This window comes from Pogoniulus pusillus, chromosome 2 (genome assembly GCF_015220805.1).
Source record: "Pogoniulus pusillus isolate bPogPus1 chromosome 2, bPogPus1.pri, whole genome shotgun sequence".
NCBI lineage: Eukaryota > Metazoa > Chordata > Aves > Piciformes > Lybiidae > Pogoniulus > Pogoniulus pusillus.
The window spans coordinates 12,915,221-12,929,379 of NC_087265.1; the positions used below are offsets into that span (position 1 = coordinate 12,915,221).

General features: G+C 40.8%; 1 protein-coding gene across 1 annotated transcript in view; it reads left to right on the forward strand.

The window, feature by feature from the left end:
- OSBPL11 (oxysterol binding protein like 11) overlaps nucleotides 1–14,159 on the forward strand; it is a 46,779-nt gene that overhangs the window by 28,444 nt on the left and 4,176 nt on the right. Inside the window, exons 7-10 of the mRNA XM_064156559.1 lie at nucleotides 3,090–3,235; nucleotides 5,216–5,356; nucleotides 7,635–8,133; nucleotides 9,999–10,185. Of these exons, the coding sequence (XP_064012629.1) occupies nucleotides 3,090–3,235; nucleotides 5,216–5,356; nucleotides 7,635–8,133; nucleotides 9,999–10,185 (973 nt within the window). The remainder of the gene's footprint in view (nucleotides 1–3,089; nucleotides 3,236–5,215; nucleotides 5,357–7,634; nucleotides 8,134–9,998; nucleotides 10,186–14,159) is intronic.

A 14,159-nucleotide genomic window follows, 5' to 3' on the forward strand; every position in this document is an offset into this window, starting at 1 on the left:
TGACTCTGTGTCTAGGCCATGCAAGCAGGTCAGGGCAGCAGGGTGCTGCTATATGGATCAGAGAGCTCTGAACACGTGGTGCTCCTTTGCATCCCTCTTTATAGACTCTGAGCCTAGATTCGTGGCTCATTTGGCCATCTAAAGTGACCAATCAGGCTGGCAGTAAGCCAAACCTTACCTTATACCTTACCTTAATAGGCAGTAGCTGTTTGCCTGGACCTTCCCAATAGGGGATTACCTGGGTGGACCCCAGGGGTACACAGACTGGGTGTATGTGTGTTACACAACCTGTTTACTGCCATAGGTGCCTGGCAGAAAGACATGTCCAGGCATGTAGAGGCATAGAGAAGCCTCAGTTTTGGGGCTGCTGCCCCCCCACCACAGAAGGGTCCAATGTAATAACTTCAGATTATGATAGTTTGTTTTTTTTTTTTAATGAGTGTATTTGTTGTTTAATTTTTTTAAACAATGCAGGGAAAAGCTCATTCATCTGACTGCTGTTCAATTGGTATCTGCCTGTTAATGACCAAGTCTAAAAGCATTGGTTGAAGATGTCAAAATCTCGAAGATATCTGGTGATATTGTAGAGAAATGAATGGAGAGGGGAGGAGCAGCAGATTCAGTGATGCATTACCAGGGGCAGAGTTAAAACGAGAGCATTAAAAGAGCACACATGCCTTTCTGCAGCTTTCCACTCTCACTGGTGTGATCTTTCTGGAGATACTCTAATATGTTTGTTCTTTCAAGGACTGCAAAGAACTTTATTGTTTAATTTTAAATCCATGTAACTTATATCTGTCCTCCTGTCTGAGGAGGGATTCTTCTCCTAGTTCAACTGGTGGAGTTTTTTGGTGGGCTTCAGAAGTTCATACAGAAAGGAAAAGGGTTGTGGCTTCATTAAAATGCTGCAGGAGGCATTTCTGTACTTGAATGTAGGAAAACAAAATGACATAGGAAAAAGTATACTTCGTATGCAAGATTATTTAATAAAGTATATCTAAGCATCATGTAATCCTCCTAGGATCATGGGAAGGCAGGTCAACATACTTCAGCTAGATATGAGTGAGGTGCAGCAAGAACTGATAGCGTCTAAAAGAATGCAGATTTAAATACAGAGTGGAAAAAATGTGCTTTGGGATCCTTTACAGTGGTTTTTGTGTGCTAAGAATGTGTTGGGCAAGTGTTTGGCAGGCTTATGAACGAGGATTAGAAATTATCTAAGAGTTCCAGTTTGCTGTAAATTGTTAGAAGACAAAACAGAACTAACAGAAGTGTGAAAATGTTGCCCCACACGTGTCAGGGGGTACCATAAATCACAAACTTAAAGATGAACAGGAAAGTTACAGGTATTAACTTTTCTTAAATTCAAGCCCAAGTGGTGAAAAGTTCTGGATTTAAAAATAAAGTTTTTAATAGACAAGAAGGTGAACTGCAGCTTTTGAAGAAAAATGTTGGAATTGAAGAGTATGGCCTCAGAGGTCTAGGTTGTGGCAGAAAGAAGGCATTGAAAACTGTTTAACATTAAAAATGGGCTGAGGGCTTTTATTGGAGATCATCACAAGCAAAGAGGATAGCTTGTGCCTAGCCAAAATAGTCAAGAACAGATTTGAATATGATATTCCAATGGAAGAGAAATGTTAAGGTGGTATCCTGTGCACTCACAAAGATTAAAACACAACTGGCAGCTCAAATTGCTTAAAAACTCTTGGAATTTTAGCAGTGAAAATGAATCAAATTTAATAAATAAGGTTATTTTAGAAGCAGCTGATAGGGAGCCTTAAAGGGAGGCTGCTTGCAAAATTCAAGCTAATAGAGAAGCAGTGAGTGTGGATTAAATGCAGCCTAGAATGTGCAGTTAGAGATGATTGTGTTGAGAATGACAGCTCTGAAAGCAAGTATGCTGAAGAGGTTTTCAAGATGAGTAAAACTTTTTCCAGGAGGTCAGTGTGACAGTGACATTCTGAGCATCTTATTTTTTCATTTCTTTGAACCTGCTGTTTAAACAGCTTAAATTGCAGAGGGATTCCTGTTTCTTACCGTGGCATAGATTCATGTGCAGTAGGTTTAATGAAGATAAACTGCCTTTTCACAGGATACATTGTCTTGTCCATTTAGTAAACCTGGGCTTTTACCCTGCCTCAGTATTTTCCTGGTGGAAATGTAGCTGTGTATCTGAGTTAAGCTTCTAGTTCTGGTTGACGATGTGACCTAGTTCCAGGCAACAGGGGTCTGGAAATGAAGGGTTATGTAGGACGAAGAGACAACAGACAACTCAGTGTAGATTCCTAAGCACAGGAAACTGCTGTGTGGTAGTAGAAATTCAAATTTCCTAATAATTTCTGTGTTTGCAACCCAGCCAAGATGGATTGTCAGTTTGTTTGTGTACTCTTCAGTAAATAAAAGATTGGAGTCGCCTGTACCTTTTATTAGCCTTTGAAAAAGAATGGAACATTTGTGTTATTAATGAGGAACCTGATCAGTTCTGATAAATTAGCAGGGAGTAACTAGAGACACTGGCATCATCAAGTGCATAATAGCTTTCCAAGCCCTGCAGGTTTTGTGTGTGTGTGGTTTGGGTTTGTTTTTTTAGCAACTATTATTTATTCAATAGAGCGTGTTTGCCTTATTTGCAGCTGAGGAAAAAACAGGTGTCCTCTCCAGAGAAAATGCTAGCAACAGAGCTTCTGCCCGAGTTCTTTTTAATCTGGAATTGAGCTGGGTTTGAGAAGCTGATAAGCATTGGGTCGTTTTTTGTATTGGTTAAAGAAAATGGTAAGGGCTATTTAACATTCGGGTGACACTGAGTTCTTCCTGTAGTGTCCGATTACACCTTTCATGACACCAACTAGTTTCTCCAGTCCAAGTTGCATGTATTACAGCTTGCCAATCGCAGTGTTTGTGCTAATGATCGCTGAAGGTGGTGTCTCATTGCACCACCTTTGTTTAGTGGCTGCTGAAGGGATTGGCTGCAGGAGGAATTGGCTGCTTTCAGCTTATTCCTAAAAATAAATAGCTCTTTTGTGAAAGCTGCTAGTTAGTGACCTTCCAGAGGATGAGCAAGTTTCAGCGCAAACTTTCTGTTGCTTCAGGAACGACGATCAATTGGTTGGAACCGAAGATATCTCTGACAAACCACTTCAAAAATGGAGCAGCTCAGAATTTCCCAGCAGAGATAAACAAGCCAGCATCTGTCAGAGAAGAGCAGTCCATTGCAGAGCCCTGCCAGCTAACAAGGGTAAGGTAATGTGAACATCCTGTTTCTGTGGGGAATTATTTTGAGGAGTATCTGTAAATCTTCCAATCATATTATGTGAAAATGACTTAATGAGTTCTTCTCCTGCATTTTTATTAGCTGTGTTGGAGGACTGTGTACAGTTGTAGTGTATCAAACTTTCTACCTTGCTTTTTCAATAAAAGCTTGCTGCTTTCTGTTAAGTGGAGGGAGCCAATTGGGATGGTAATGCAAGGTGCTGAAATAGGCAGTATTCCCTTGCATTTTGATCTAAAGCAAGTGGATATTAACTGGCAAAAAAACCCCCAAACCTAAATGAAATTCACAACATTCTCAAAACAGACCCAAGAAGAACTGTCTAAGCAGAGGAAAGACAAAATTGCTCATCTCAGGATATTAAATCTCCCTGTCTTTCTTTTCCAGCTCCTGCTGCATGTGTTTTTCTTAATCTGAGCAACAGTCATCACTTACCTTCAGGATGGCTGAATGTATTTGAAATACACCTACAGCCTGTGTCATTATAACTGTCAAAATTGATTTGAAATGCAAAATACTGAAGTGAAAAACCAACAGAGATTATGATAAAGCTAAGCCAGAAAATCATAATTATCTTCTTTTATACTAGTTGGTTTCACACAGTTGTTTGGATGAGACTGTATCACTGTGAAAAGATAATATGCTGTTGTATGTCTCTGCATCAGCACTGTGCTGGCTTTTAGCAAAATTGAAACAGAAAAGATTTTTTGTTTCCAGTTTCTGTAGTTTATAGGCTTTAAAAAACGGATTAGAGTGCTTGCTACTAAGTTTTTAAGAAATAAACCAGGGGATTTCAAAACACTTAATTCCTTCTAATAATTGAGTTACAGTTCAGGTGCTTAATGTACTTGAGATATGACTCCTCGTGTCACTCCTTTAGATGTATTCAACTCCCCTATTTTTGATAACAGAGCAGTGAGTCCTTGGAAGAGGATGTGGTATTGCCGTTTTTAGTGGGGTTTCAGCTCTGTGTCGGGGCGTCGCATCCCCCTGGGTTTGGTGATCGAGTGTTTGCCTGGAGGTCGGGCAGCTGCTCCAGGACAAAGGGCCTTGCTTCAGCAGACGCATACTGCTGCCCTCCTGTGGCCTTGAGTGCCTCTCCCCTCTACTTCTGCCTCCCTCCAGCGCTTTGCCCCAGGAGGCTGCTTCTGAGCACCCTAGGAATACCACCATCCCTTCCCCCTCAGGCATTCAGCTTCCCACATGCTGGCTGGCAATTGCTCAAATGGTGCTGACGGAATTTCTGCTGGTCTGTCTGGGTGCTTTATAGTTACACCAACAGACGACCAGTGTGTGTGCTGGTTTTGTGGCTCTTTTCAAAGAGCTGTTCCAAGTTACTTTTCTGCCTTCCTGTATGTGTTAGCACTACCAGCAACATCCATACTGCTTGGGAAGCCTCGTCTGTAGATGTTTATTACTTGTCATTGGGCATGACAGTAGACAAGTAATTAGGAACTACCATTTGTTGCAGCCGTTGGAGTAATGATGTGAACACTGGAAAGCCTGGAGTACTGTGGAGGTGGAGAAATGTCACTGAGGTGGCTGGAATGTCTGCTAACTTTTGTTTTACAGTTTTTGTGTATGTGTCAGATGCTTGCCTTATTCTTAGCTTAAAAAACAGGTCATTTTTGCTGTTGAGGGTTTGCTTGGTTGTTTTTTGGCTTTGGTTTTTCCTCCCCTGCCTTGACCTGTGTGAGAGATGGTGAGAAATCTTAGCTGGAATCTTTTAGATGAAATCTGCACTGAATTATCTTAATGTCTCTTTAAATGTTCTTTATCATAGGGTAGATTCCATCGTGTAGCCCTCTGCGGGGTTTTTTATTTACTCTTTTTTTTCCATACCTGGACAGTTAAATGCAATATGAAGGTTTTTGCAATAAGAATACCTTTTTAGATATTGTCTGGCCAATCACATCTTTGAGCTGATGCTTATGGCTCTTATCTCAGGAACCTGAAGAAATAAATTCAGATGAGGAGCTGGAGGATATCTGTGATGATAAAGAAGATGATCTAGGAGCAGTGGAAGAACAGCGCAGTGTTATCTTGCATCTCTTGTCTCAGCTGAAACTTGGCATGGACTTAACAAGAGTAAGTAACTGAAGCATGAAAACTGGCTGCAGTGGAATTGAAGTGCCATTGTGAACTCAGCTCCTATATGGAACAATATTTAGTTTAATATGAAATTTGTGGCCTGTAGCAACTTCCAAGTTCCAGGGTATGACATGCCAGTTTAAAGAAGGTTTTAAGTGAAACATGCTGAGGGAGTAGATTTTCTTCACTGCAACTGACCATATCTATTTTATTACATTAGCTTTGTGGGATTTTATTTTATGTCTGTTAAATTTCCTGTAATAGCTTCATTTTTTTCCCCTGGTGTATGAGTGAGGTGTTTGCACCTTAATTTTTATATGCTGTTTTTACAGCCTTCTAATTTTTTGTCTTTCTGCTTTTCTTCCCTGATCTTTTTACTCATTTGATAATGCTTTTACATGCAACTTGTGTAATCCTACACCTGTATTCACGGTGCTTTTCAAGTTTTCTTTTGGTCCTCCATTATCTATCCTCAGACATCTGTTTATACCTCTGTCCTATTGTAATTTCCATGTTTGCACACCGCTGTGACAAGCAGGAACAAAGTTATACTGGAATTGGGTTTGACATTTCAATGCAGATATGAAAAGCAAGCAGCTTTGAGAAATTAATATTCAGTTGCTACTAGACATCTTGGACAGCAAATCAGGGAGAATTGGGCTGCTACCTTCGTATGTTCAGTTCACTCCTGTAAAGAATTCTTTCTGTAGGCACTAGATACTTTAAAGACAAATTGAATTTTAAAGAGACATGGAAAGAGGAAAGTTCTCTTTTTCTTGGAATCGGGGATTATCATCAGGGTTTTTTTTGCAAGCTATATATTTTGAGCAATAGCTGCTTGGCCACGAAACTTTTATATTGTGGAGTTTACTTTTCATAGTTTGTTAAAAAACAACCAAAACCCCAAGTGATATGAACAGTCTCTGTTGTCTGTGGGCCAAACTTAAGTCCCTGCTGCTTAATTGGGAATTCACTCAGTTATTTCACTTACAGACCGAATCCAATCTTCAATATCTTTCTCTTAGTTGGAACAAATTGTCAAGACTGTCTTCTAGTTGTCACTTTTGGCTGAATGTGTAGATTTGTGTTTAGTTCAGAAAGCATTGAAATACAACAAGCCTGGCTTCAAAACAGGTACTGAGATTAGAATCACACTTAACATAAATATTAGAGTACTAAAGTGAAAAGCAACTTTAATATTCCAGGTTGGTGCTGCAACAATGTCAAGTGTATTCAGCTCACCTCGTGTATCTATTAGGAGGAGTCTTACCTCTGTGCTCTGCTGCTTGGAATGCAGCTGATTTAAATGGACCTCCTTGATCTCATGATTGAGACAGTCAGTGCTGCTCTTCACAACAGCTAGTTATGTGAGGCTTGTTGCTGCTACAGGGAAGGAAAAAAATTATATCCACAGCCTTGTACTCTACAACATTGCTCTTGACCCAGGAAAGAACAGGACTGCTGGTTTTACAATGGTGAATATAACTGGGAAAGTGTAAGATCCTCTGCACAGAGGTACAGCATCAAACTATACTGTGTTTGTTTTTTTTGTTCCTGAGTGCTTGTCCTAGTTGCTGTGGTGAGAGACATCCAGCAGGCTCTCGAAAGCACAGGCATTGCTTTCCTTCTTTTTTTCTCCACTGGTCAAAAACTTTCCTAAGCTCTGCTCTGAGCCTTCATTGCTATAGTTTGAGTTCCTTCGTGCTGTGTTTTTCCTCCACAGACATGGGGGACACATTATATCTTAGTAGCTCTTGCTTATTTTATGAGGGATATTTAGTCTCCTTCAATCCCTTTAGGTTTATGTTAGGAGGAAGTTCTTCACAGAGAGAGTGATTTGCTATTGGAATCGGCTGCCTAGGGAGATAGTGGAGTCGCCATCCTTGGAGGTGTTCAAGAAAAGCCTGGCTGAGGCACTTAGTGCCATGGTTTAATTGCTTGGCTAGGACTGGGTGATAGGTTGGACTGAATGATCTTGGATGTCTCTTCCAACCTGGTTGATTCTATGTGCAACATTCTATGTGTGACAGTTAATGGCTTCTGTGTTCTATGTGCGCTTTAGTGTTCAGAATACTTATTGGGCATTTTTCTCCTTACAAATTACCTTTCGGGGACCTCTGATCTCTGTAGTTTGCTTACCAGAGTGGGCAAGAAAGTTCATTCTGCAAGTGTGGTTTCCAAACCAGGACAGAAAGCTATACCTGATTGCTCCCCTTCTGAAAATGCCTGTCTCTGTTTCCCTCACGAAAGCTTTTTGGGTTTCCTTGTATTTCAGGTGGTTCTTCCCACTTTTATTTTGGAGAAACGATCGTTGTTGGAGATGTATGCAGACTTCATGACCCATCCAGATCTCTTTGTTGCAATCACAAATGGCAGTACCCCCGAGGAGAGGATGATCCGCTTTGTTGAGTATTACCTGACTTCGTTTCACGAAGGTCGCAAAGGAGCTATTGCGAAGAAGCCGTACAATCCCATCATCGGGGAGACCTTTCACTGCTCCTGGAGGATGCCAAAGAGCAACGTCACCACAGATGGTGGTGGTAACTCGTCTGCTCACTCTACCTCGGAGCAAGTAACTCTGTCTAAAGATACGGAAGGCCAAAAAGAGCTGGACTACTACACTGTAAAATTTGTAGCCGAGCAAGTGTCCCACCATCCTCCTGTCTCAGGTTTTTATGCTGAATGTGTAGAGAGAAAGATGTGTGTCAACGCCCACGTCTGGACAAAAAGTAAATTCTTAGGAATGTCAATAGGAGTGACAATGGTTGGTGAAGGTAAGTGTAACTTCTGTCCTTGGTTTGTTCTAGAAGGTTGGTAAAATACAATCGGTGCGATGAGGAATTTGATGTTCCATTCTTCTGGCAGAAATACAGATGAATAGTGCTCACTAGTTTAGTTTCAGAGACTTCATAGAATGATAGAATGGCTTAGGTTGGAAGGGACCGTAGCTATCATCTGCTCTAACCTCCCCACCATGGGCAGGGATACCTCTCAACTAGAGTCGGCTGCTCAAGGCCTCATCCCGCCTGGCCTTGAACACCCCTCGGGAGGAGGCATCCACAATTTCCATCCACAACTTCCCTAGGAAACCTATTCCAGAGTCACACCACCTTCATATGAAGAGCTTCTTCCTGAGATCCAACCTAAACCTACACTACGTTAGCTTCAGACCATTCCTTAATGTAGCATCATTCATTGATTTCATTACTGCTTATGAAGTGCACAAGATGCTACAAGAGGTGGTGGAGTGACCATCCCTGGAGGTGTTCAAGAAAAGACTGGATGAGGCATTTAGTGCCATGGTCTAGTTGATAGGATAGGGCTGAGTGATAGGTTGGACTGGATGATCTTAAGAGGTCTCTTCCAACCTGGTCGATTCTATGATTCTACGATTATAAAGAGCAAGTTTTCACATGAGAGATGGGGGAAACTGGATAGGTCTATGCTTTTCTGAAAGTCAGGACTGTATGTGGAAATGCTATTTTTAAACCAAGGAGCATCTACTGTAATATAAACTGATACTTATGACTGTTTTCAAACACTGGACAGATTTATTTGCCTCAGGCGTTTATTAAATAGAAGTGTTGTTGCATTTGCATGTATTGCACTTAATCTGCCTTACAACGTAGCTTTTAATTTTCTTTAACTAGAGAAATTAGATCCTTCAGGAATAATGAAGGGTAACTTCCCTTAAACTGAATTGTCTCTTTAGTAGTACTATTTCCTGCAAGAAGTGAGACAGCATCTCTCAGTGTGTGTCCTCTTGTGTGTAAACTATGTACCGGACAAGGGAATGAGCATGTTAGAGGGTGTTGAAGGCAAATCTGAGTGCTTTGTCAGTGTTAAATGGTTTCTGAAGTTAGTACCTTCTCTTGGGCATTTCTGAGATCATGTCATAAGTTTTCAGAGTTTCTTGTGTTTTTCATACTTAGACACATGGTGGTAATATGCTACAGAGTTTGATGCAGGCAGCACTGAGTTGTCACACTATGCTCTTGTAACCATAACAGGTAGAGCTTGTGGTTGGGTTTATTTAAATAGGCATCAAACCAGCCCACACATCCAGAAACAAAACTTCTGGATTTTTTAATGAGATTCTTGACATTTATTGCTACTCTCAGAAAAGAATTGAGTTTATCTTGTCAGAGAGGTATGGTAAGGAGAATTGTCTCTGCTACCTGCCTTCAGATAGGGTAAGATGTATTACAGGGAGGGAAGAGAGAACAAGAATATTAGATTTCCTCACGATCTGCAGTTCAGGGTGTTCATTCATTATTTCCTTTTGTCAGCCTGTCTTGTGTTGCCATTCTCCAGAATCAGCAATAAAAGACTGCCCAGCCCTCTTACATACTACTGAAAAGTATGTTGTACAGCACAGCCTTGTGCTTTATGGAGCAGTTTTGTTAGGATAAATGTCTTTTCCCAAAAGAAACAGAAATGCATGTTATTCAGGTTAGTACCTTTAGGAAAATGTTTGTATCTAAAATTTGTTATAAATGTCACTTTTGTGGTGTTCTTTTGTTCTTGATGTGACGGCTGTGAGGGAAAGTAGTCAGATGTCCTGTTGGCTGTTTCAATAACTCATTTGGCCTTTTCTAAAATGGTGCTGATTTAAAGATTCTTGTATTTCTTCACACAGGTCTCTTAAGTCTCCTAGAACATGGGGAAGAATACACCTTCTCTTTGCCCTGCGCATATGCTCGGTCAATTTTAACTGTTCCTTGGGTGGAACTAGGAGGAAAAGTCAACATTAACTGTGCGAAGACTGGGTATTCTGCAAGCATCAACTTCCACACCAAGCCCTTCTACGGGGGCAAATTGCATCGGTGAGAATGTGTTGTGGTGTTTTGGTTTGAATCACAGAATGTTAGGAGCTGGAAGGAACTTTGGAAGATCATCCAGTCCAGCCCTCCTGCCAGAGCAGGATCGCGAAAAACAGATAACACAGAAATGCATCTGGTTGGGTTTTGAATATCTCCAGAGGGAAACTCCACAGCCCTCCCTGGCAGCCTGCTTCAGTGTTCTGTCACCCTCACAGTGTAAAAATTTTTCCTCATGTTTACATGGCACTTCCTGTGCCTCAACTTCCACCCATTGCCCCTTGTCTTGTCATTGGGCATCACCAAGCCCAATGGTGATGGGCTCTGTGCTTCTGGCACTCACCCTTTACATATTTATAAACGCTGATGAGGTCACTCCTCAGTTTCCTTTTCACCAAGTTAAAGAACCCCAGCTCCCTCATCTCTCCTCATAAGGAAGATGTTTGGGGTTTTTTCCTGTTTTTTCATGTAGTCTATGCTCTAGAACTGCAGTAGCTGCCTCTGCTCATTTGATAGTCTGAGAAAACACAGTTTTCCCTCTTTTTAAACACTTGAGATATTACTGTGCTTTTAATATTATCATAGCTAACGCACTGCCTCTCATGTGATTCTCAAGGCAAACTCAGGGAATATTTAAAGATAGTAAGGAAATCTCACATTTGTGTGACTGTGTTCAACTCACTGGGACAGCAGAGCTCCTGGCTTTGTTTCTGACTGGTACAGATTCTCTTGGTTCTGTTAGAAGTTGGTTAGTGGTTATTTGATTGGTGGGTTTTTGTGGTTTTTTATTTGCACTGCTTGAAATGAGCTTGATCTCATAGCCTTATAAGGGTTGTGTGTTGTTTGCATTGTAGTTGCACTTCCAGAATTGCTGGTGAATAGTCTTCTGTTACTTAATGCTCTTAGGATTTCTGTATAAGAAACATAAGAGTGTCAAGTTCAAGAAATGTATAGAAGATCTCTAGGTTAAAAAAAAAGCCTTCTATTTTTAAGACAAAATGGTAATTCATATAGTGGTAATTCTTCATGAGGATGCATGTGTAAAAACTAAGGTAAAGGAAGGTGTGCTTCAGGCTATTTCTAGTAGATTCTAGGAAGTATCTGCACACTTGGTGCAAAAACTTTTGAAACTCACTAACATAGACGGTTTCAGTTATTTTGTAGAAAGACTGCTGCACATCAGCCTTGTGCAATTAACTGAGAAAGGAGAAAATTAAGTAGTAGTAGCACAAAAAATATCTGATTCCAGAGCATTTTGTGCTCAGTCATTATCTGGGTGGTGCTTGTTTCAACCTTTCTTAAATATGTTAGAATAATGAAATATGTCACAGCCTGGAACATTGAACCTTCTTAAAGATGGGTTGCTCTCACAGCGAGCCAAAAATTGGCAGTCTTCTCTACATTACTTTTTCTGAATCTGTAGGGTAAGGCTGTATGTATTGCTTAAAGGAAAACAGAAGAAACCTCACCATCACTCCCAGCTTCAGGTGCTTTGCCCCATAAATTCTCATACATGCTTTGAATTTAACTTTCAAGCATCACTCCCCTGTCCCAGTAGCATCTGGAGAAGTGCAGCTGACATGTAGCCCTGTTAAACTTGTGACAGATTTGAAATGATGCATCATTGGGGATTTTTTTTTTCAGTTGCTTAAAATCTTTCCTCCACCTTACAATAGCTCCTGTTGTGCCATTAAAACAAAAGGCATTAGGATGCAATTTCATTTCAGGGAGTTAATTTTGGAAGCTGTTTTGTTATTTGTCTCTCTGAAATTAGACACAAGTGTAGAGGCTTTTTAAAGACAGATACGTTCAAGGTGCTGAAACTAGTGAAAATTTGACATGGTGCTGATTGAACATTGCCAAAAGAATCTCTGATGGGGAAGCAGCAGTGTTGTCATGGTTACACAGAGCACAAGAGAGTTGCTATGACAATGCTATAGATTTTTTTTTTTTTAGTGACCCTTGTTAGACCTCAGCTGGATGTTGTCTGTTTGGTTCTCTACCTCTTTAGCTTGATGAAATAGAGGATGATGATAACACATAGCTAGGCATTTGTCAGTCATGGCAAGCTTACAAATAAATGCTGGCAGACTTTTATCAGCAATGTTAGTTCAGGCAGACATGATCTGTAATGCTGTGAATGGTTTTGTGCCACAGAGCAATGCAACTGGGTGAAACATAGGTTGCAGTGAGACTGTAATGTATTAGCTCAATACTGCACCTTGGAAGCAAGTGCTGTAACTTCACTTTAAACTGAGCAGAGAGAAATTTGTACTGGACTGCACTGTACACTAACATTGTAGCCACATGGTGCTTGGGAAAAAAATAAGCTCTTAAAGTTGTGAAAATTTAACTGCATATGTGGGCAGGGTCCAAATGGGCTGGTCTCTGTCATCCTGTAGGTTCAGTATGTTCAGAGGTCTCTCTGGAGTGGCACAAAGACTCCATCACCTCTAAAAGATTTAAGGCATGGATGTCACCACGTGAAAAAACAGCTTAAAATGAAGGCTGCTTCCTTGCTGCCTGCTTTTTCAGTTGTTTTCAGAAACACTTAAGTGCTTGTTAACTTCCACTAAAACCCCCAAACTCAATAGTTGAATGTAAACATGCATTTGTTGCTCATGTTGCTCCAACTCTGGCCTGTTTTCTTAAATGAGTCTTGAATTAAAAAAAAAATCTTACAGTAGAAAACTGTGCACAAGCAGCACATACTTATCAGTTTGCTTTTTGGATGAGATTAAGTTAGATTTGAGCTGCTGGACCATGATGTGTTTCCAGCTGCCTCCTGCATGTGCAAGATGTGGCAGAAACCCTGGCTGCTGCTTCCTGCTCTGAGCTGACTGTGAGCTTTTTCCACAGGCCTGATTTGACCGGCATCCAGTATCTCTCTCTGTACAGGAAGGTCTGGCCTGTGATTTTGTTGCCTGAGAAATTAATTTCTCTGTTCTGATACCAGACTTGGAAGATCAGGCGCAGCTGGAAGTGACTGGTGTGTGCAGAAAGAGAGAAGGGGCATCTATGTGTTCTGTGCTCCCTTCTTCCTCTCATTGTGGTGCCACACAATGTGGGTGGGGTGGGAGCACCAAAGTGCTGCTTTTTGCTCTTATGTATGCAGTTGTTGAAGAGCAAAGGAGTGATGTGTAACGTAGCTGTTATCAGCTGCAGTTAAGTGTGAAAGCAGATGTAAAATGTACTTTGAGTGCCAGAGAGTGATGTGTTGTGGAGAGCTTCTGTACAGGTAATTGCAGTTTAGTTTGAGCTGCAGATACTGCCTTTTATGAATCCTGAAGCATCTTACCAGTGAGAATGTCTCAAATCTTGTTGCATAGAGTGCAGACTCTTTTGTTTCATCTTTCTAGAAGAATGTTTCTGTTTAAAGGTGGCAAATTGCTTGTCTAGCAATCCTCAGTAAGCTTCTACCTCTTGATTCAGAGTGAAGTGAATGTTGGGAGGTCTTTGGACAGGTCTTCATGTTGAGAAGAAAAATATGCATTAGTGTGTGTAACTATGGTGATAATTGAGCATCTGTGCAACGCTTTGAAGTATTGCATATTAGAGATTGTTAATATCCTGTTATTGGCAGACGTTTTTGTTGTAGAGACAGGAAAGAAAAGCAATTTGCCTGATTCCTAGCCTCTTACCTTACTTTCTGCTTTGTGTGTCTACTGCTTATGTGAGAGTCACTTAATGAGGCTACCTGCATGTGGAGATGGTTGACATGTAAAGATTTGACATAAAATGCCAGCAGGTAGTGGGATGCATTCTTCCTAAGAAGTTTAATTTTTATTGAAGTCTGAACTGTGTATCTGATGTTTCAAGTGGATACCATCAACTGCTTTTTACATGTGAACCAGCCTATGTTAGTTTCTTTCTCACTTTCAGTTCTGTTAAAAGGTTTGAAAGAAGTTTAAGCTGAAGCTGTAACTGGTGTTTCAAGGGAAACAGAGAACTAGGGCAATGATTAGAAGACACTTTGGTCT